The 23,604-nt window shown below is 41.2% G+C and overlaps 3 protein-coding genes across 14 annotated transcripts; 1 reads left to right on the top strand and 2 right to left on the bottom strand.

Annotated features, from left to right (window-relative positions):
- Positions 1-1,945: 1,945 nt before the first annotated feature.
- On the bottom strand, positions 1,946-15,105 carry LOC110486502 (mucolipin-1). Of its 7 annotated transcripts, none has more exons than XR_005035564.1 (16): positions 14,987-15,105; positions 14,746-14,815; positions 10,057-10,295; positions 9,798-9,959; positions 9,436-9,592; positions 8,353-8,434; positions 7,996-8,092; positions 7,345-7,444; positions 7,095-7,201; positions 5,014-5,163; positions 4,774-4,875; positions 4,503-4,625; positions 4,166-4,372; positions 3,803-3,941; positions 3,612-3,728; positions 1,946-3,170 (listed from the first exon to the last, which is right to left on the bottom strand). XR_005035564.1 is itself a non-coding variant. In XM_021558140.2 (15 exons), exons 1-14 carry the CDS (start codon positions 14,996-14,998, stop codon positions 3,810-3,812), a joined length of 1,740 nt encoding a protein of 579 aa, XP_021413815.2. In that variant the 5' UTR covers positions 14,999-15,105; the 3' UTR covers positions 1,946-3,728; positions 3,803-3,809. The 7 variants fall into 7 exon arrangements, 5 of the variants coding, with proteins under 5 accessions (XP_021413815.2, XP_021413816.2, XP_021413814.2 ...); XR_005035563.1 differs by having other exon boundaries at positions 3,612-3,706; positions 14,987-15,103; XM_021558140.2 differs by having other exon boundaries at positions 1,946-3,728.
- Positions 14,046-23,123, top strand: LOC110486503 (N-acetylmuramoyl-L-alanine amidase-like). Of its 3 annotated transcripts, none has more exons than XM_036941223.1 (6): positions 14,046-14,183; positions 18,351-18,485; positions 18,747-19,592; positions 19,813-20,023; positions 22,321-22,615; positions 23,042-23,123. In XM_036941223.1, exons 2-6 carry the CDS (start codon positions 18,374-18,376, stop codon positions 23,054-23,056), a joined length of 1,479 nt encoding a protein of 492 aa, XP_036797118.1. In that variant the 5' UTR covers positions 14,046-14,183; positions 18,351-18,373; the 3' UTR covers positions 23,057-23,123. The 3 variants fall into 3 exon arrangements, with proteins under 3 accessions (XP_036797118.1, XP_036797119.1, XP_036797117.1); XM_036941224.1 differs by lacking the exon at positions 14,046-14,183 and adding an exon at positions 17,282-17,433; XM_036941222.1 differs by lacking the exon at positions 14,046-14,183 and having other exon boundaries at positions 18,234-18,485.
- On the bottom strand, positions 15,357-17,753 carry tppc5 (Trafficking protein particle complex subunit 5). 4 transcript variants are annotated; one of them, XM_021556164.2, is made up of 4 exons: positions 17,640-17,725; positions 17,178-17,318; positions 16,635-16,922; positions 15,607-16,513 (listed from the first exon to the last, which is right to left on the bottom strand). In XM_021556164.2, exons 3-4 carry the CDS (start codon positions 16,902-16,904, stop codon positions 16,217-16,219), a joined length of 567 nt encoding a protein of 188 aa, XP_021411839.1. In that variant the 5' UTR covers positions 16,905-16,922; positions 17,178-17,318; positions 17,640-17,725; the 3' UTR covers positions 15,607-16,216.
- Positions 23,124-23,604: the final 481 nt, after the last annotated feature.

The raw sequence follows: 23,604 nt of genomic DNA, 5'->3' as shown, positions 1-23,604 counted from the left end.
TTAGTTACACATGCTTGACTAACATGACTTTCAATAAACACACAAACAGACCAAAGCAGACAGTAGAAATGTAGTGAAGGAAATGTATTGTGAAGGAAGCAGAGTAGAAACATAGAAAAAACACTAAACAGGGGTACCCTCACACACACAAGAACTATGACGCGCAGTAAAGAGAGGAAAAACAGAGAAAGGCAAGGAAAAGAGTCTGGGAGTCTGTCGGTCCTATACTAGGTTCGGCCTGCCAGAGATGGACATATTGGCTTGGTGAAACAGGCACAACAAAGAAAGGACGTTTTCTTTCCACCCAGGCTGTGGTGCGCTGCAGTGGAGACAGGAAGGGGCAGGGCAGTGTACTCGCCACCTAGTTCCCCTGTTATTTATCTCATTGTTGTTTCCCCTTGGCCAGCAGCCCAGCTGGGGCAACGCAGCACAAAATAACTGGCGCACAGTCAGTGAAACAAAGCCAAGCCTCTGGATGTTGTTGCACTAACTTTGACAAGGAATACACACTAACACCTGCGAGCAGACACACACACAAGCTTGAGTGCTGTTTTCATATCAGTCAAATCACACAAAGGAGGAAAGAGGTATTGTGCAAAAAAAAAAAAAAAAAGGGTAACACCCATCTTTTCCGACAGTCTATATCCTCAAAAGAAATTCACAGACACGTGTTTCTGAAATGGACTTAGAATATAAATGGACTTAGAATATCTAGGATGTAAACATTACAACACAGCACATGGTAGCCTGTTCATCATTACATGCCTCTGAATACCATGTTCACAAGTTAGCACACACCAGCAGTGCACCTGCTTCTGTTCTGTGTGAGCATGGGCTCCCAGGAGAACAGAACGTGCCAACACGGCATTACATTAACATGCTGCATACTAACACACATGAAGAACATGTAACACACATACATCACCAACTATATACTTACGACTACAGTCGATTATAACCTAATCTCACTGCGACATGAACGTTTCTGTTAAAACAAAATGTCATCATAGAACATTTCAGATAAACAAAGACTGCTGTATCATACAACTGCATTATGCACACAGCCTAGTCAAATCCACATCTCATGTTGTCACCTAGTTTCACTCTAAACACTAAAATAGAGGAGGCCTCGTGTCTCATGCTTTAGAGGACTTTCTGTTTAATTGGAATTGTTACCCTGAAACCTGATGATGTCCAGGCAGGCCAGTTTCTGGTTTGATGGGTTAGTGGAAGTGCTTCCCAGCCCTTTCTGGCTGCATTCTGCCGTTAATAATGCATGCTGCTACTAAGGGAATCGGACAGGGGCCCCTCTCCTCTATACCACTCAGACGAAGCTACATTAAGAGCACTGACTGTGCAGATCTCGGCACTGATCTTCCCTCCCCATCTTGACATGTATTTTTCAATTATGTGCATTTATCTAGACTCACGTCTGCCATGTTACGTCCTTTCACTTATCTTTTGTTTTGCGATGTGCAATTGTACTGGCGTGTGGTACATTTTGGCCCCTTAAAAACAAGCTACTTTAAACTATTTACCTCTCATTCCCTTTGTTTCTGTTTTCTCTTCTTTCTTTATGGTCTCAGACAGCTATTGATTTTCTTTGACTTGCTGGCTGGTGGAGGTTATGTAGTCAGACAAGAGGCTCTTTTCTCCCTCTAGTGGTGCTATCATACCACCACAGTCACACTGTACTGGGCAGGCCCTGGCATGAAGATGAGAAGCAACGATGATCTGATCAAGTACAATTCACCATGAATCCATAGAAAAATGTCTTTAAGCAAGTTTGTTACCTTACCCTTTAAAAGTTCATAACAGGTCGAGCACTCAACCGACATAACTGACAAAGGGAAAGTGTTGTTCTGCCTCATTGACCATGAAGAGGACTAAATGTAAAATGTCCCTGACGAGAGAGAGCAGAAAAGCGACAACATGGACCACATCACCAGAAAATAGGACTCTGCTTGGTAGAAATAAACAGTACGTTTTCAATAGTTTTAATTGGAGGTGGTTTACTGGTATTAGCCAGAGAGGTGGCACAGAAATGCAATGTACTGAAAAAAAGGGCAAAAAATGAGAATAGCTTTAAAAATAAAAATAAATATGTACAAGCGAGATTCTCATCCAAAATGTAGATTGAGCAATTTGGCCATACTAAAATTATTAGTATCAGTCTAACCAACCATAACAGAGTAAAACAATGAGAAATACATCAGAAATTATCACGTTAGCAGAGTATAAAACACATGTAGTTAAGAAATACACTACAACAACAACAAGTAATCTTCTACGCCACTGTGCTGCATGCCATGAGACATTTAGCACCAGTTCTAGTTCTGTCATCATGGCTCATCGTACATGCGTACCTGATCATCTCAAGCAAGATGAATGTACTAAGTAAAAACATTCAAAGAATGGGAAGGAGAAAAAAAAATGAACATTTCTAGTCATCAACACATACTTGAATAAATCACTTTTGAAAACATGTAATGGAAAGACACCTTCACCAGAAACAGTGCATTCTGGGTACACAATGATTTCTCTATTTGTCCTATACTGACAACTCTTCCCTTCCTTTTGATCGCTTAAGGATCTTGTGCAATGAGTCCTTTTTTCTCCTAATGAACATCACTATAAGCTTTCATAACATTTCATACAATTAAATTACATTATCACTTCAAAAGGTTTTTCAAATAAAACAGATAAAATATGATAATTCAGTCCCTTTCCTTCAGTGAATCATGATTTGGACCACATGCTGGTTTGCGGAATTAATTTGCCTGGAGAGAGAGTCAATAAATTAACACTGAATTCAATATAACAATGTCAGATATACCTCATAAAATAATATTTTACTGGCCTTGTATTTCAGTCAGGTGCAACAGTCATCCAACAAAATAATTAATAACGGTGGTTAAAACATTTGGCATTGTTTAAAATTAAAATGTGTCTTTTCTTCAGCAATATGGAGTCTGTACAGTGCACTATTAAACCCACTATAGCGGTCTTGCAGTACATTGGTGTTCAGATCAGGGTCACCTGTCTCTTTACACCAAAGGCTTCATACATATTGATGACTAACTACGGCTGCAGGTCCTGTCCTTGAACATGTTGTCATCCCATCCAGAGGAGGAGAAGGGAATAAAGGACCAAAGAGTGAGTAGCCTTCCCTAAAAATACAGTACATAACGGTGTGCACGTTTCAGCCTGTCTGTTAATGTGAGTCTCTGTCATAAACATAATTCAGAGGACAATCATAATGTTCAGGGCCCCCAGGCACAGTAAAGCACAATTAAACCATTGCCGTCCTTCAGTCATAGGGTCATGCAGACCCAATTCAACAAAGGCGTATCAACAATATAAATCAAAACTGCACCATAAATAAAACTCCTATTTAGTAAAACATATTCAGATATACAGTACTTTGTGCAAAATCAGTTTCCTCTCTGAAAGGACAGCTAGCTATATTGTTGTATTACAGTCATGAATTAGCTAGCAGAATGTGCTAGCCATATGAATGTAACTTGTTAGCTATAAAAACCCAATGAACTGGTATATTTAATATTAATGTGCGATCTACAGCAGTTAGTGACATGTACGTTGTACTGTACCCGTCTGAATTTAAATGCACCGAAGTGCCACATCCTACAGAGGACAGTGTAGTCTAAGGTCCGATCACCAAGAAGACATCCTCCCACTGGTGGATCTGAAATAGAGAAATAACCAATCTATGTCAATGGAATTGAGATTACTTCAAAGACAAAAACATCAAACCCTGAATGACGCACACACAAACACTCACTCTCTCTTCAGTCACAGCAGCAGAAGAATGAACAGGAGGATGCCTCTGGGCCACGGAACTTTCCAGAGCAAGGTGTATCAGTACACTCTGCTATGAAAGCATGCAGGTCTGTGATGTGCATCGGCTCCTGGGTTTGGGCCTGTAGAGAGACAGAGTGCTTCGATAAAAACGACTGTAAAGAATCCTCTTCCATCCTACTTCCGGTACATTGCACCCTTTCTCCATTTGGCACTCATCAACACTTCATCTTTTACTTTAAAGTCACTAAATCATCTGTCCTGCATTTCTCCATTCACTCCTTCCACCCACCATCCCTCATCCTCCCCTTCTATCAGTCCCCTCATCCCTCCCCTTCCACAGTACCATGATGGCATCGTAGGCTCCGGTGATGAGAGCAATGAAGAGGGAGAGCACCATGTAGATGAAGAGGGAGATGAAGGTGTAGAGGTAGACCTGGCTGAACACCCACACCAGCGTGCCACTCTTCTGCATCTCAGCAAACGTCACAAACATATCGTCCCCGTTGATCAGAGAAAACAGGCACTCTGAGACCATGGACAGAGAGCGGAACTGCAGGGACAGAGGATGAGTTGGTGTATTAGAACACATTTATTTTTCACAGTTTCAGCAATTTGTGATATTTTTTATGAATAATAAAAATACACAAATACATGTGTGCATCCTGTCCATGACCAAATACCTTGGTATGGTAAGGACCCAGCACGATCCAGCCACAGAAGCAATAACCCAGGTATATGGCAGCTACACAGAGGCAGAAGCGGATTACATTAGGGAAGGCAGCCCGCAGCGTCACAATCAGGATCTGAGAATGACAGAGAGAGAGAAAATGTAAGACAAATTTACACATGGAAAAAGAAAAAAAAGTGGGAAGTGACGCAAAACCTCCTCAGAAAGCCATTCAACTTAAATGTCAATGTGTGCATTTTTGTGTGACTGATTATGTCACTCACATTGTACTTCTGGAAGAAACTGAGGTAGCGGAGGACTCCCACCCACACCAGCAGAGTGGAGGTACCGAGCAGAATCCCACACACATCATACAACGACATGTTCTGAAGGACAGAGTCATTTAAATGATTTGTATTAATAATGATATTATTATTATTTGCTCCGTCTAATTCTAACGGTGGGGGGACTGGCGCAGGCCTGGAAAGATATGAAACTAAAAGCAATGCATTGTTCTGTATTACCTTGGACTCTATGCCAATCTTGATGAAGCTGCCGGTGATGGTGAGCAGGTCACTGATGATGAGCAGGATGAACCAGCCGTTAATGAACTCCATCCTGTCTGCCCAGCACACACTGTGATTCAGTCTGTGTCTGAAGAACTGGACATACTCCTGTCAGAAACACACAGACGGGACAGACAAATGAACAGAATAAACCAGCGGTTCCCAAACTAGGTGTCACGACCCTATGTGGGGTCGCCTGACATGCTGTCCCCAGTCCACCTGGTCGTGCTGCTGCTCCAGTTTCAACTGTTCTGCCTGCGGTTAAGGAACCCTGACCTGTTCACCTGACGTGCTACCTTGTTCCGGACCTGCTGTGTTCGACTGTCGAGCTACCACACCTGCTGTCTCGAACTCAGAATGATCCGCTATGAAAAGCCAACTGACATTTACTCCGGAGGTGCTGGCCTGTTGCACCCTCTACAACCACTGTGATTATAATTTGATCCTGCTGGTCATCTATGAACATTTGAACATCTTGGCCATGTACTGTTATAAGAGGACTGGCCACACCTCAGAGCCTGGTTCCTCTCTAGGTTCCTGCCTTTCAAGGGAGTTTTTCCTAGCCACTGTGCTTCTACATCTGCTTTGCTTGCTGTTTGGGCTTTTAGGCTGGGTTTCTGTATAGCTCTTTGTGACATTGGCTGATGTAAAAAGGGCTTTATAAATACATTTGATTGATTGATATGAAAATGGGGTCGCAAGCTGACACCTACTCATTCAAGGGTTTTTCTTTATTTTTTACATTGTAGAATAATAGTGACGACATCAAAACTACGAAATAACACATATGGAATCATGTAGTAACCCAAAAAAAAAAGAAAGTGTTAAATCAAAATATATTTTAGATTTGAAACACTCTTGGCATTCTCTCGTGCAGCTTCATGAGGTAGTGATAAGAGAATGATATTCTCCAGGTACATCACCCAATCTAATTATATTACTCAGTCTGCAAACCAGAATTTGTAAGATCCTGGTCGAATGAAACAGATGGAGGCCCAGCTAAATAGACAAAAAGTTTTATTCACAGAACGTTCTGAAGTCAAGAAAACCTAGATTGCATTTCAATTAACAGGTGTGCCTTGTTAAAAGTTAATTTGTGGAATTTCTTTCCTTCTTATTGCGTTTGAGCCAATCAGTTGTGTTGTGACAAGGTAGGGTGGTATACAGAAGATAACCCTATTTGGTAAAAGACCAAGTCCATATTATGGCAAGAACAGATCAAATAAGCAAAGAAAAACAGTCCATTACTTAAGACATGAAGGTCAGTCAATGTGGAAAATTTCAAGAACTTTAAACACTTCTTCAAGTGCAGTCGCAAAAAAACATCAAGGGCTATGATGAAACTGGCTCTCATTCGGACCGCCACAGGAAAATACCAAGTTACCTCTGCTGCAGAGGATAAATTCATTATAGTTAACTGCACCTTAAAAATTGCAGCCCAAATAAATGCTTCACATAGGTCAAGTAAGAGAAATCAAGAGAAATCAACAGTTCAGTGTAGACTCCATGAAATCAGACCTTCATGGTCAAATTGCTGCAAAGAAACCACTACTGAAGGACATGAATAAGAAGAAGAGACTTGCTTGGGCCAAGAAACGAGCAATGGACATTAGACCGGTGGAAATCTGTCCTTTGGTCTGATGAGTACAAATTTTTGATTTTTGGTTCCAACCGCCGTGTCTTTGTGAGACGCAGAGTAGGTGAACGGATGATCTCCGCATGTGTGGTTCCAACTGTGAAGCATGGAGGAAGTGGTGTGGGGGTGCTTTGCTGGTGACACTGTCTGATTTATTTAGAATTCAAGGCACACTTAACCAGCATGGCTCCACAGCATTCTGCAGCGATACGCCATTCCATATGGTTTGCGCTTAGTGGGACTATCATTTGTTTGTTAGTCTTGTGAAATCCATAGATTAGGGCCAAATTCATTTAAACTGACTGATTTCCTTCTATGAACTATGGGTAAAATATTGTTGCATTTATAATTGTTGCATTTATATTTTTGTTCATATAAATTACAATGTCAGCCTTGGTCTTACATGTTGTAGGATGACTCCTCTGAGGATAGAGCGACCACACAGCAGCAGGGACAGCAGACACACTACGGCCACCAGCACGTCAAAAGCCTCCCGTGCATAGTTCTCCGCTATAGGAGGAAGAAGAAAGGAGGGTTGTTTGAATGAATTAAGTCAGGGAGTGAAGGGAAGGAAGAGGCAAACAGCTAGTCAGGAACAGCAGGAAAGAAGTGAATCAATCTCAAGCAGTACCCCCCCATCCTCGCTCTCTCACCATGTCCCCACACGTTGGGGTCTTTGCACTTCTTGATGGAGGCATGGTTGAGCAGGCTGATCTTCACTCTGCCGCTGTGAGCCTTGTTATCCAGGACAACCTGACAGCAGCCACAATACACACACACACTGTAAACGTAGCTACAACACAAACCCTGGCTTTATAACAGCTGTCTAAGATAACGTGGGCTGTGTGGGGCTGCAGTGTTTCCCCTATGATTTTTTTCAGCTGCAGTGGAAAAGTTGGGCGAAGGGGTGTGGCGTGCTAGTGGGCATGGCCAATGGCGTGGTTTTAGAGGCCCTCCTCTTGGCCGCGGAGACAATTTTGCTGTTTTAAAGCAAATTTTATGCAATTCTACACATTTCGCCATGGTTTACACCGTGTTCTTATGCCATCGGAGTGACTCAAATTATAACAAAATCAGTGGGGGCCACATGCCATAACTACCTAGTTTATTTTTGGTGATTGTTAGTTCTCAAAGATTCTTATTTCTAAATATATTGCGCCATCCTATATTTTCTACATACATTATATCTGTATTTGTCTGTATAAGTTTACACTGAAAAAAATTTAAAACATTTGTGGAGGCCACAATTTAAATGGATATAGGGGAAACTGGGCTGTTCAAGGGAAATTAGTAGGTCATCTCACCATAATAGCAAAGGTGTAGCAGTCAGGGATCTCATTGTTGATGATGGTCTGGATGTTTATGGCCTTCAGCTGGAACTGAATGGTCACATTGATCAGCCTGGAGACCAAGAAGAAGAAGACAAGAGACACGATCCAGTAAGAGGAATGCATGCATGTAATCTCAATAGAAGTGATATTACCCAGTAATGTTCCATGTTGATATGTAATGCATTACATAAGCATTACCATAAGCAATATATAAGCAATATATATAATAAGGACTGACAAAACGACAAAAATGGGATTCAAAACCCCATGAGGAATTGCATGCTAGAATAAAAGGGGAGGGGGAGCAAGGGAGACCATTGTGTGTCTCACTTGTGAAACTGGAGAGTGAAGTTCTTGTAGTCACTGTAATCAGGAGAAGGAGGGTCTGGTAGTGGGTCCACACCAATGCAATCTGAAAAAGACCGAAGGATGGAATAAAAGCAAGTTGAGAGAGAGAGTAGGAACAAAAACAGAAATCCAGGAGATTTATTTCCAGAAGCCTCTACACAGAGTATTCCAAACATTAGGAACACCCAGTTGTGTCACGTTGGCTGGATACCCTTTGGGTGGACCATTCTTGATACACACGGGAAACTGTTGAGCATGAAAAACCCAGCAGCGTTGCAGTTCTTGACACAAACGGTGCATTTGGCACCTACTACCATACCCCGTTCAAAGGCCCTTAAATCTTTTGTCTTGCCCATTCACCCTCTGAATGGCTCACATACACAATCCATGTCTCCTCCCCTTCATCTACACTAATTGAAGTGGATTAAACAAGTAGCATCAATAAGAGAACATAGCTTCACCTGGATTCCCCTGGTCAGTCTACATCATGGAATTAGCAGGTCTTCCTAATATTTTGTACACTCAGTGTACATTTGACACTTGCAAGTATTCTGTTATTCACTTTTTTTTTTTCCCAAAGCCAATGGAAAATACTTTCACAACTTCAACATTTTGAAATACTAGGTTATCTTAACTACTTCTGTTTAGTTGCCAACCTTGACTCAACCACTTTTGATAACATTTCAAACAATGGTCCGTTGCCAAAACACATAAAAAAAAAAACTGTGCCAATGAACCATCTTTGTGAAATCAGCAGGTGAATAGAACAGAAGACGTCCATTTGGCCAGCTCTCTATTATTTTGCTGATGTTAGTGGAAATAGCACTTATATGGTTGATGCTTTTATGGACAGGATATATTCTCAGCACTGAAAGTAGGGCACGGTTGGAGGGCAACTCTTGACATATGTGGAGCTTTGAGTCAATAACAGTTACTTCCCGACGGGCCAAAGACAACTGGCAGTGGATAAAAAAAAACAAGACCGACAGACTGATGTCAAATACATGGAGGTGGAATGTGATAGACAACTTAATGAACAGAAAAAGGAGAATGCAGCCAGGGTACCGGTAATAACTTTGGGGTCGATGTCAAAGGTGTCGTTGATGGGGTCGATGATGCCCCTCTTGTAGTACCGCTGGCACAGAGAGAGGGCACTCCCATTCACACCCTCACCCCACACATATGCATACCGCCCTACTGATGTCTGTGGTAGAGCCAGGAACTGAGGAAAAGAAAATAGAAAGGATGATATATGGAATAGGTAACATACAGCTACTGTACTGTACTAATAGCAAGACATCATATAGACAGACAAGGAAGACAAAAGATCATTTAATAACAAGGCATTACATAGAACAAAATGAGAGGGTTGAGAAGTCACTCATCTGCCGTTCTCTGATTAGTGTTGCGTACTGAGATACTAGTACCTGATCTACAGCATAATAAATATGGCTATAGAGTTCACTCTGTGTGTGGATTGCCATTGAAGAGCCATCCCGGTAGTCTTTAAGGAAAAGGTGTTTGAAGGATGCTGTGTTCTCTTCCTTGAATGTCACCACCATCTGGTTACTCAAGCCAAACAGGACTAACTAGAGAAGGGAGTGACAGGGGATTAAGGGTTAAAACACTGAAAATCAACAGAAGCCCCATCATGAATACCAATTCTTCAGTTCAGTAAAGGCTAACCTGTACAGTGACAATGAGGATCTTGAGCAGCTGCAGGACCAGTTTAAAGGGCTTGCGGCCCTTGGCGTGGTACTTGTCACAGGGGCTCATGAAAAAGTACTTGAGCTTCCTCCGCAGTGCCTCCTCCTCCTGCTGCTGTTGCCTGAGCTCTGAACCTACCAGACCGGTGACCCGGGGGTTCCCGCCACTGAGGTCATCGGACCTGTAGCTGCTCACAGGTGAGAACAGCTCATCCTTCTCTGAGAGAGAATCAATGACAGACATGAGTTTCTACATACAACATAGGGAAGGCATATTTGAAAAGAGCACTCATAAGCTTGATATTGCTGCTGAAAAAGAGGAAGTGGGAAAGCGATGTGGTATTGTAATTTTACTATAATTATATAATTCAAGCATGCATTGGATCAGTAGGTATGATATAGCCCATTCAATAAAAAAAGAGACCCCTTGACTTTTTCCACATTGTTATATTAGCCTTATTCTAAAATTGATACGTTTTTTCCCCCTCAATCTACCCAAAATAACCCATAATGACAAAGCAAAAACAAGTTGACATTTTGTAAATGTATTAAAACAAAAAAACTGAAATATCAAATTTACATAAGTATTCAGACCCCTTACTCAGTACTTTGTTGAAGCACCTTACATCTTTGAGTCATCTTGGGTATGACGCTACAAGCTTGGCACACCTGTATTTGTTCCGAAGCCACACCTGCGTTGTCTTGGCCGTGTGCTTGGGGTCGTTGTCCTGTTGACAATGACCCCAAGTCTGAGGTCTGGATCAGGTTTTCATCAAGGGATTTCTCTGTACTTTGCACCATTCATCTTCACTCAATCCGGACTAGTCTCCCAGTCCCTGACGCTAAAAAACATCCCCACAGCATGATGCTGCCACCATCACCATGCTTCACCGTAGGGAGGTGCCATGTTTCCTCCAGACATGACGCTTGGCATTCAGGCCAAAGAGTTCAATCTTGGTTTCATCAGACCAGAGAATCTTGTTTCTCATGGTCAGAGTCATTTAGGTGCCTTTTGGCAAACTCCAAGTGGGCTGTCATGTGCCTTTTACTGAGGCGTGGCTTTTGTCTGGACACTCTACCACAATGGCCTGATTGGTGGAGTGCTGCAGAGATTGTTGTCCTTCTGGAAGGTTCTCCCATCTCAACAGAGGACCTCTGGAGCTCTGTCAGCTCTGCTCTACCTGACCAAGGCCCTTCTCCCCCGATTGCTCAGTTTGGCTGGGCGTATTCAGACCCCTTACTCTAGGAAGAGAGCTGGCCATCGATTCTCAATTTAAGAATGATGGAGGCCACTGTGTTCTTGGGGACCTTAAATGCTGCAGAAATGTTTTGGTACCCTTCCCCAGATTTGTGCCTTGACACAAACCTGTTGCAGAGCTGTACGGACAATTCCTTTGGCCTCATTGCTTGATTTTTGCTCCGACATGAACTGCCAACTGTAGGACCTTATATAGACAGGTGTGCCTTTCCAAATCATGTCCAATCAATTGAATTTACCATAGGTGGACTCCGATCAAGTTGTAGAAACAAGTTAAGGATGATCAACGGAAACAGGATGCACCTGAGCTCAATTTCAAGTCTCATAGCAAAGGGTTTGAATAGTTATGTAAATAAGGTATTTTTTATTAACTGAAATACCTATATTGGTTAATCTGAACAGTCTCATCAATGATTTGATTTAGGGCTACTTATTTAGGCATTTTAAGGGTTTTCAGTGTAGTGCAGATTTTTTTATGGAATATCTACATCGGCATACAGATGCCCATTATCAGCAACCATCACTCCTGTGTTCCAATGGCACGTTGTGTTAGCTAATCCAAGTTTATCATTTTTAAAAGGTTAATTTATCATTAGAAAACCCTTTTGCAATCATGTTAGCACAGCTGAAAAATGTTGTTTTGATTAAAGAAGCAATAAAACTGTCCTTTAGACTAGTTGAGTATCTGGAGCATCAGCATTTGTGGGTTTGATTACAGGCTCAAAATGGCCAGAAACAAATAACTTTCTTCTGAAACTCGTCAGTCTATTCTTGTTCTGAGAAATGAAGGCTATTCCATGTGAGAAATTGCCAAGAAACTAGATCTCGTACAACGCTGTGTACTACTCAATTCACAAAACAGCGCAACCTAGCTCTACCCAGAATAGAAAGAGGAGTGGGAGGCCTGCTGCACAACTGAGCAAGAGCACAAGTACTTTTGAGTGTCTAGTTTGAGAAACAGGTGCATCACAAGTCCTCAACTGGCAGCTTCATTAAATAGTACCCGTAAAACACAAATCTCAATCGTGAAAAGGTGACTCTGGGATGCTGGCCTTCTAGGGCAGAGTTGCAAAGATAAAGCCATAACAAACAAAAGCACTAATATAAGAAGTGGACGGTACATGTTTTGTTTTTGGGCTAAATGTATACATTATGATTTGCCTCTGAACTGTATGTGAACCCTCTGGAATCTACTGGCACTAACCATTAAAACTAGGACTTCAACCAGGCTGTGCCTATGCTATTTGCTCCCTCTCTTTCAAACTGCTAGCACAAAATTTGTTTTTTTTTCTTCACAAAAGATCATGAAAACAAATATCAGCTGGCCCAAATCAGCTCTACATAATTCAGCTCTACATAATTCAGCAACTAGCACACATTATACCAGTGGAGAAACTACGTCACCTACATAGGTATTACCATATCCCGTTCAATTCAAATTCATTACAGATATAACTATTTGCAAACCTTTTAAAACATCCAGAAAGACAGTGGTCTTAGAAGGGTATTTATACTTTAAAATACATATTTTTTGTGAATGGATGTAGATGAAAGAACTCTGCCATTGTTTTAATGTCCTCGTTTAATATTTTTTTATTTACCTCCAACTCTATATATCCAAGTGAGCCTATAAGGAACTTGTGGATCAGATTTACCATTATTTACCATTGATCAAACGTATAACAGACAGACACTGCTCAAAATGAGTTGTTTGTGATATCTACACTCAGTTGCCAGGTTCACCACCCTATTCACAAAAATAAATTGCTCCTAGATACACCAAGTCCCATGGTCTTGGCTTGCTACACACTAAAGCAGGCAGAGAAGTATTCAGGTATTCTGTTACTGTTTGTTTGAACTTTAGAATGTGCAAAATGACAGTCTGTGATGGTCTTTTGTAACTCAGAAAAGTTCCAAAACTTGTACTGACTAATAAACTCCAACTGTACTTAATAACTTGAACAGTCTCTCTCCTTTCCCAGTTTCATCAACTGTTTTGAATTCACGCTGTTCCAGATGCAAAGGTAGTTGTACCTAATAAAGTGACCACTGACTCTATAGACTTTCCGTAATGTGTTCCCGGGTATTCCCAGAACACATTAAGTGTTCAACAGCTGAATCTATTACCTCAGGAGATGGTACCATTCAGCTTGTCTGGGGATGACAAAGGACTTGAACAAAGCCAAAATAGAAAATGATTGGAAGGGGCCTCTTAGCTGTTAAATTAGAGACATATAAATAAGTGAATTTTGTGCCTTGTAACTACTTTAAAATGTGGAATTGTTGCACTAAAAATGCAAACATTGATTTGGCATAAAATGTAAGATTGTACAACTTTATGTACAACTTTATGTAAACATTGTACAACTTTATGTAAAAAAGAACAAATTGTACTTGAAATTAACATTTCTTTAAAGTTATTGCAAAAAAATGCATATTTTCACTTTTCTGCGACAATCACTGAATTAGTTATTGATTTCTTCATCTTTAAATGCAATATTTTATAGATTTGATGTATTTCTATCAAATCAAAACTGGAATTTCTATTCAAAGCAAAGGTTGAAAAGTATACTAGACATTTATAGACTAAATAAAACCTAGATGATGATTATGTCATAATCAGTGAAAACGTTATTGATTTTTACATTTGTAACATTTCTTTTGGCCAATGTCTGTTGAATATCTGTTGAATGTAAAACCAATTTTACCTCGGTTTGTTTACGGAAGTCGGAGGCGACTACCTGTGCTAATTAGCTATCTGCGTCTCCCAACATGTGTGGGAACAAGGACGCCACAAACGTGTTGTAACTGGAAAATACTGCCGGCTGCAACTGTTAAAACAGGATACAGTAAGTGTATATTTGGAATTTGTTAAATTATTTTGGTGATATGAAAGTAGAAAGCTTAATGTTTCTAGAACCGTACCACAATTGAGGATCGATTCACGTTTAGATTGATTATTTGGGGGCTGCCAGAGTCAATTCGCCTCTGAAAATAACATTTAGTATATTCTTGGGCGAGGTACGATACAGCAATGGAAGCATTATTGACATACAATTAGCCTATTATGATCATATTGCGATGCTATGCACTCACATATGACTTGCAGTCTTCCCATTTAACACTATACAACAAATACATTATCCTTATGAAATGTGTTATTTTATACACCTTTAGGTTTACAAAACTCGGCCCTCAGGACCCCAAGGGGTGCATGTTTTGCTTATTCCCTTAACAGTACCCAGCTGATTTAAATCATCAATAACCAAACATCAAGCCTTGATAATTTTGTAGTGTTTGGGCAAAAACCAAAACGTGCACCCATTGGGGTCCCGAGGACCGAGTTTGGTAAATGCTGGTTAACTTAAAAAAATTAGGCTTAGACTGATAAATTGGAAGTACATGACCAACCTGTACCGTCTTGGATGCAGTTACAGTTCGATGATGCCATGGCGATGCTTTGCAGGACATGAATGAATTCCTTCGAATAATACAATTTAAGAAATTAATAGAAATGATCGTTTAGGACTGTCGGAAAGTTAAACATTGAGGAAACAAATTACAAGAGAGTAGGGACGCTGCGCCCACAATCACAAAGCCGCAGCTTCCAATAGTCACATGACAATCACCATGTGACATGTTATCAAAATACCTTGATGGTCATTGGTCTCAAAACATCTCATTCGTGATAGCGTTTGTGGCCCCACCCATTGCATTGATAGTCAAACGATCAATGTTAGGCTGCGTTCAGTACAACGGAAACGGTGTCATAATGAACGACCAGTTGAAAAACGGGGAGGGGTTATGGGTTCAAAATGTATCCGCTGCCCTTTAAATGTCACTCATTTCTTTCAAGCTACACTCCGGCACACGGAGCAAATGTACGTCAAACTCTGTTCAAAAACGTACAAGGAAGTCTAGGGAAAACGTGTAGATATAGCGTTTTCTAAATGACTAAAATGTATGTGTTAAGTTCAAATTGTTGAACGTAGCAAACAAATTGAACACACCCCTGGATTCATCGATTTTCTACATATGATCTTTAGAATTACTCAGCAAGTCTTAATATCAGTTCATCGCTAAAATGCTTACACACGGTGATAAACAGTAAAAGTATTTCAAACATGTCTAGATAGAAACAAATAAAGGTGTAAAAATGAAACTACACCTACAAACCTGAGTCAGGACATTTTTGCCAACATATTGCTCTATGGAAATGACCACTGATAACTTTCAAATTTCACATATTTTGAATAATAGCTTAAAATATAATTTGTTTAGGGAACACAATGCCAGTCTTTAATTGCACCATGTTGAACTCAGTTGGAGGGTAAACCATTGCACATATTATTATACGTATTATACTGCAGCCCATATCGTCAATGTGTTGGTCCTTTGTGTGATTCCGAAATGTCTTGGGATATCAAAAACAAAAGAGATGACATTCACATACATCCTATGCAGTCTTGAGAGATGGTTTAAGATACACTGTCAGTGAGAATGTCAAAGTCATTAGATAAGGGTTGACTGAGAGATTCACAAGAAACATAGACCTTTATAAACGTCGTCTCATATGGACTCTTCTTAGACCAAATAAATACAATAGCTCAGAATTGGGACTAACATTCTAATCATTCACTCATATTTACTCTCTCTCTCATGTGGTGATATAAAGACATCCTGTTTCACTTCTCAATATACTGTATATTCACAACTCAACTACTCATATGCAGACTTGCCTACAGACCAATCATTCACTCAGTCCATATCTCACATTACTGGCTCGTTAACTCAAACGGAGCATATTGAGACCTAATAATGATAATGATGATCAACTTCATCATTCTCTTATTCTAGCATGTGTACACCAACACTCTCTCCTCTATCTGCTATCCAGGGCCTTGTCTCTGGCTATCACAGCTTCATCAAACTTGATCATGAGCGTGGTGCCCTTGTGCCAGTGGGCTGTGACCTTGGCAGGGAAGCCACTGTGTGTGAGAATGGCCTCTACGATGCCAGCGGTGAATGCAGCACAGTTTAGTGTGCTGTTCTCCTTGGGCACAGAGATGTAAGCGTTGATCAGTGGCTCCTTCTCTATGATGTAGTAGGTCTTGTCATCATCGTTGGCCTGCTCCAGCTTGTCTGCCTCCTTACCGAACATGGCTTTCCATACTGACACCTATATGAAGCAAATTGAAAATTATAGACATGTACTTATGCATGGGCATAATGACAAGTGTTACACCTTATAAGACTGTTACATATGCACGTATCTACCTTAAGCCCATGCAAGCACGTACCTTGACGAAGAGCAGTATGTTAAGCACCTTGGTCTCCCTCTTCCCATTCTTCTCCCTCAGCACCAGCACATCCAGCATACTGGCGCCAACGCTCTGACCCATGTCTGCCAAGCGTTGCTGCAGCTCGGACACAGAGTACACGCGGCTCTGGCAGTACTGCACCATCTCAGAGAAGAGCAGTGCAAAGGCACTCACACTGACTTCAGTCTTGGGACGGGTTAGAGGCCGTTCCAGGATGTTTGACTTTCCTCTCGTGAACCGAGTGTCCATTTTCTGAAAGAGAATGATCTGTAAATAGAAGTAAAATAGACTGAAGTGATAATATGCTAGCCATGTCAATTCCAAATCAACCCCTCACCACTACCCTAGGCAGGTGAAGATCTGAGAGGATTAGCTATAGATAGATAACACTTTCAATTAGCCTAGGGGGAAGGATCTTCAACCACAATGTTTAGCTATCCGTCTTTTAACAAGGTAGTATTTTTTTAGTTATTTATTTTTTTAGATCTTAACAAGTGCCTATGGTGGTAGTATGGCTCACACCTCTCGAATTCGTCACAGCTCGCTGTGTAGTCACGTGCCTCGCGCGTAAATCAGGTGAAAGGGGTAGGGCCTATGGGGGTTGTTTTGGGATTCAGGTCGCCGCGCCTCAAGAGGGCCAGCTTCGGTTGTGGCAATCTTTACCTGCAGTACATATGCAAAGAGATTAGCCAACGACGATTCCGTGAATTAGGAGGAGCTAACTGCGTTGAAAAAACAACAAAGTCGCTGCTAGTGCAGACGAAAGTGGGAAGATAAAGTATATTGGATGCTAGCGTAACTAGCCAGCTAATGTAGCTGCTAGCTAGTGCAAATTTAGTTAATATTGTCAAGCAAGCTAGCGAACTCACTCGACGACAGAAAGGCCAGAACTCAGTCATTCAGAATGTTAACAAGCTAACATTTAAACATATTTATTTATTTATATAGTTCATTATTCTTATACAAGGACCTAAAACCACTTACCGCGCTTCAATGTTTTTAGCCTGCTGTTGTGTTGGGGACTTCCTGTTCTGGTCACGTGTCTTGTTCTAGTAAAGCACTGATCTGTGAACAGCAGTGCATGTGCTCATCTGACACATACCTGTTTCTACATGTGTAATCTAAATTACATGCTTTGAAAAAGTTTTAAAAAATGCAAGATTTCCTAATGTCAATTGCATGGTTAAAAAAAATATTCCTGTTAAATGATGCATGGGAATTTCCTTTGAGTTCTTGCTGTGTATTTCTAGGGCCATTTGGAAAAGGAACAAGTACATGCTTGCATTCTCATGCGTCACATACCTTTCAGTGATTTAAAAGATACTGTTACCCAAACACAACATACAATATGATGCTGCTGTACAGTACTTTCTAACAGAATTTTGTTTAATATTGAGATATTATGAAACAACAGTCTATACAAAGTACTTGAGGAGAAGGGGAAAATAAATTGCAGACCTAAAGGTTGTACTTGTGACAGTGGTGTAATGCAATAATGTAAATAATGAAATGTTTAAATTCAGAAAGACCTTGAGCCATAAGGACAAACACACATGTACACACACACACTTACCTAACAGTTGCCAATTTCCCACACCATGTCCCTCAAATGACTCAAATTAACCAGAACGTATCTGTTTGTACAGTGGTTGCATAATCCACTTGATGTGTTTGCCTTCCTATAAATGTTTCAAGGTAGGCGATGCAATGCGTAATACATGTCAGGAGCACAGGGCGTCGAAGACTCAATGATTTCTCCAATGGAACCGCACTGGAAATGGTGTCTGACCCTTCTTGTGGTCTTGGTCAGTGCTCACACTGATACCAAAGGTAACTCAATCTGTTTGTGTTCACATTTTTCCAATTTATGTAGAGGTCGTGAGCAGTCAAACTCTTTTCGAGAGAGAGAAAGAAAGTCAGCAAGGAAATGCATTACAGCTACTTAGAGGAAGAAGTTGCAAGAAAATGCTATTTTAGGAAATATAGGGTGCAGTTATTATTACACAGTACAAAACAGTATGTAGTTTCCGCTTTATAGAAAAGCGATGCTGAATATTATCAAATGTAAACAAGTGTGTTTTCTGATTTCAGTCACATCCTCCCAGCATATGGATGACTTCATCAGAGTGTTGGAGCAGGTAGAATACAGAAACCCTGGACTGCAGCCTGTAAATGTGTTGAGAGGCCTGCGCAGGGCAGCTGGTCTCAGAGATGAGTTCATGCAGCACTTCTTGGGCACTATCAGGGAGGACAGCACCTCAGAGGCACCAGTTATGGACTCCAATCTCTCAGATTTCATTGGCAGAGCTGTGCACCATCAGGTGACAGAGAGAGGTAGAGAGGAAGGGGTTGTCCTTACTGCTGATGGCACCACGGTTGCTATGAGCCCAGTCCTTCTGGGTATTGAAGCTGGGCTAGTGTCTAAGACGAGGTGTCAAGTCCGTGGCCTGTACCCCCTCACTCTGGCTAGGAACTTGGGTCTGTCCTTCCAGCGCTTCCATAGCTCTCTCCTCTCCCATCGCCTGGGCCCTGATGGCTGCTGGGATGACGTGACCTCACCTCAGGTCTTCACCCTCTCCGACAAGCCCTCCCTCGCCACCGATGCCCTGGTTAACGGCGGTATGGATGGTGTGATTCTAGGGATGGAGGTCTCAGCTCAGTCCCAGCGTCCTCTCAAGCTGAGCAGCCTACTGAGGACGTACTACTGTCATCATCTTGAGGTGGAAGGACTGGACACTGCTCCTCGTCTGATCAGCCGCCTACGCAGGGAGAACTTCAGAGAACTGGCCAGGCCCCCCCTCCTGCAGAGGCAGGTGGTGAGATCCCTGGTCCTACAGAGGAGACTGATCGACCACTCTACGATGTTGTCACAGGAAAAGGAAGAGCTGACAGCGGTGGTGAGGGAAGGAATAAAGGAGTTTGTCCACAAATACATGGGTAAGTAAACCCCACTGCAGAGGGAGACAGTGGAGATACAGAGGGTTACTGTAGTCCAGGGAAATCTAAAAAGGATAGGTCAACATTTATTGGAATAATTTTGACTTTGATCCAAGAAAGCACAAATAGTAACAATAATTGAGACATGGTGTTATTGTTGAAAAAAGGAGTGGATAAACATGTTAAAACTCAATATCTCTCTGGATCGCCCTACCTCTAGACTGTCCAGCTATTATCCCACGGTGTCAGTGGGGGGCTGCACCATATCGGGGCACTCCCACCCCCCTGTCACTCCCCCTCTCGTTCATGTACATCCACCACACATACCAGCCTGGCCAGCCTTGTCTCACCTTTCAGCAGTGTTCTGCAGACATGAGGTCCATGCAACGCTTTCACCAGGATGACCGGGGCTGGGACGATATTGGATACAGGTATGTGTAGTACACAGGTCTTAGGATATACAGTGCCTTCAGAAAGTATTAATACCCCTTGACTTAGGTGATTGAGTCCAGTGAGTCCAGGTGAGTCCAATAATCGCTGATGCGCGTGATGGGGGGGATGCAGGTGTGCGTAATGATGGTGGCAGGAGTGTGTAATACTGGGGAGCACAATATGTACAATATTTGCACATTATATATTTTTTTTAAATCTTCAAGCTCTGTCAAGTTGGTTGTTGATCATTGCTAGACAGTCATTTTTATGTAATGACATAGCTTTTCAAGCTAATTTAAGTCAAAACTGTAACTAGGTCACTCAGGAACATTCAGTGTCATCTTGGAAAGCAACTCGAGTGTATATTTGGCCTTGTGTTTTAGGTTATTGTCCAGCTGAATGGTGAATTTGTCTCCCAGTGTCTCAGTAGTCTATCAGGAGACTGAACCAGGTTTTCCTCTAGGATCCATTACTTTTTATCCTAAAAAACTCCTCAGTCCTTGCCAATGACAAGCATACCCATAATATGATGCAGCCACCGGCCGGCCATACTTGAAAATATGAAGAGTGTTACTCAGTAATGTGTTGTGTTGGATTTGCCCCAAACATAACGCTTTGTTTTCAGGACATTAGGTACATTTACTTTCCACATTTTTGGCAGCCTTATTGCAAACAGTATGCATGTTTTCTAATATTTTTTATTCTGTACAAGCTTCCTTCTTTTCACTCTGTCATTTATTTTAGTATTGTGGAGTAACTACAATGTTGTTGATCCATCCTAAGTTTTCTCCTATCACAGCCATTAAGCTCTGCAACTGTTTTAAAATCACCATTGGCCTCATGGTGAAATCCCTGAATGGTTTCCTTCCTCTCTGGCAACTAATTTAAGAAGGACGCCTGTATCTTTGTAATGACTGGGTGTATTGACACACCATCCAAAGTGTATTAATCACTTAACCATGCTCAAGGGGATATTCACTGTCTGCTTTTTTGTTTTGTTTTATCCATCTACCAATAGATGCCCTTCTTTGTGAGGCATTGGAAATCCTCCCTGGTGTTTGTGGTTGAATCTGTTTTTGAAATTCACTGCTCGACTGAGGGACCTTATACAGTAGATAATTGTATGTTTAGGCCGGGTTACAGAGATGAGGTAGTCATTCAAAAATATGTTAAAACTTCTTCGGAATCGGTGTCCTGTCCATGTGATGGCTGAGCTAACGTACAGTAGGCTAATGCGATTAGCATGAGGTTGTAAGTAACAAGAACATTTCCCAGGACATAGACATAGCTGATATTGGCAGAAAGCTTAAATTCTTGTTAATCTAACTGCACTGTCCAATTTACAGCAGCTATTACAGTGAAAGAATACCATGCTATTGTTTGAGGAGAGTGCACAATTTTGAACGTGAAAAGTTATTAATAAACAAATTAGGCACATTTGGGCAGTCTTGATACAACATTTTGAACAGAAATACAATGGTTCATTGGATCAGTCTAAAACTTTGCACATACACCTCTGCCATCTAGTGGCCAAAATCTAAATTTCACCTTGGCTGGAATAATACAATATGGCCTTTCTCTTGCATTTCGAAGATGAGGGTACAAAAACGGTTGTTTTTTTCATTGTATTATCTTTTACCAGATCTATTGTGTTATATTATCCTACATCCCTTTCACATTTCCACAAACTTCAAAGTGTTTCCTTTCAAATGGTACAAAGAATATATGCATATCTTTGCTTTGAATTTTTCGGCAAAAATTGAAAAAAAGGGGCGGATCCTTTTAAACACTATTATTGCCCATGGAGTGAGTCCATGCACCTTATTATATGACTTGTAAATTTTTACTCCTGAATTTATTTAGGCTTGCCATAACAAAGGGGTTTAATACTTATTGACTCAAGACATTTCAGCTTTTCATTATTAATGAATTTGAGAAAATGCCTAAAAACATAATTTCACTTTGACATTATAGGGTATTGTGTGTAGTGACACAAAATCTAAATTTAAGAAATGTAAAATTCAGGCTGTAACACGACAATGTGAAAAAAGTAAAGGGATGTGAATACTTTCTGAAGGCGCTGTACAGTTGGACACTACACAGCCTCCCCGTAAACCACAATGCTTATGTGTCAAGTTTGAGTATACAGTATGTGTGTGTGTCGCTCTCATAATTAGGAGTTAGAAATTAGCCACTGTCCAGTGCTTCTGGGAATTGTTGTTTACCAAGCAAGATGTGACTTGATGATGAATCACTCATGATGAATGACTCATCCCTTGCCGATGTTTGCCTCCAGCTTTGTGGCAGGCTCTGACGGGTACCTCTATGAAGGGCGTGGGTGGCACTGGCAAGGGGCCCACACTAAGGGCTATAACTCCAAGGGCTACGGGGTGTCATTCATCGGTGACTACACCTCCAGATTACCATCACAACAGACCATGGAACTGGTGAGAGATCGTCTGGCATCCTGTGCTGTGGGAGGCGGGCGACTGGTCGGCAACTTCACCCTGTATGGCCACAGACAGCTGGTTAAGACTTCCTGTCCTGGAGACGCCTTATACTCAGAGATCACAGGCTGGGAGCACTTTGGGGTAAGAGAGTGTGTGCAGTATGTACAGATGTAGGATCTTAATTTGATCACTCTATTGGAGGATAACTTTCCTGCAATGCAGGACATTTAAAATTTGTAGTGTATTTGAGGTTTACAAATGCTTCTGAAGTTTGCAATTTCCACTTGAAATCTCAGACTTGATTTTTCATTGCAAAAAATGTATCAACCCCTAAAAAAAATTCATTAATTATAATCCACATAATAATTCAAATTTCCTGTTGCTGCTGGATTATTTTCCTGCTGTAGCAAACTGACTCAAATTAAGAGCCTACATCTGTGTGTATATGTATATGTGGGGATTATAAGGCTGTTATTAACAATGAATAGGCCTATGTGTTTTTGTTATTTCATGTCTAATGGTCTTATCTCTCCACAAACTTACTTTCATTCTTTCCATTTTCCCCAGGAGGTTCAAAACTGAAGATATGGTGAAAAGTGGAGTGATTAATCTTGACCAGTATCACATAATAAATATTTAATATCTAAAATGCCAGTGTTGCCTTTTTTTTAATCAACAAATGTTATATATGACTTTCTGATAGCTGCTCTGATAGAGCTGATCTGCATAGGTCAGGAAATTATGTTGTTTTGCGTCGGCACCAATCAGTCAATTCACAGCTTTTATTATTTTTCATTACGTACACCTGGTCATCTTGGTGAAACACCCGCAGGGAGTGGGGTCACGGCCAGGGGCGCCATTGTACAGCGCACCTGGAGCAGTTAGGATTAAGTGCCTTGCTCAAGGGCACAGCAACAGATTATTTCACCTTATCTGTGCTGGTATTTGAACCAGCAACCTCTTACTGGCCCAACGCTCTAACCCTGCCCCTTTGTGCATAATACACAAATTGATGCAGTTTGTGATATGAGAAATTCTATAGTTCAGTTAATGGGCTGAAAGCTAGGTCTTCATAAATCTACGTAGTCATAGGTTTAGTACATAATCTGATTGTTGGTCACAGGCAGCTC

Source organism: Oncorhynchus mykiss, chromosome 13 (assembly GCF_013265735.2).
Source record: "Oncorhynchus mykiss isolate Arlee chromosome 13, USDA_OmykA_1.1, whole genome shotgun sequence".
NCBI lineage: Eukaryota > Metazoa > Chordata > Actinopteri > Salmoniformes > Salmonidae > Oncorhynchus > Oncorhynchus mykiss.
Note: the sequence above shows the minus strand (reverse complement) of the source record. Positions and strands in the feature narration are given on the sequence as shown.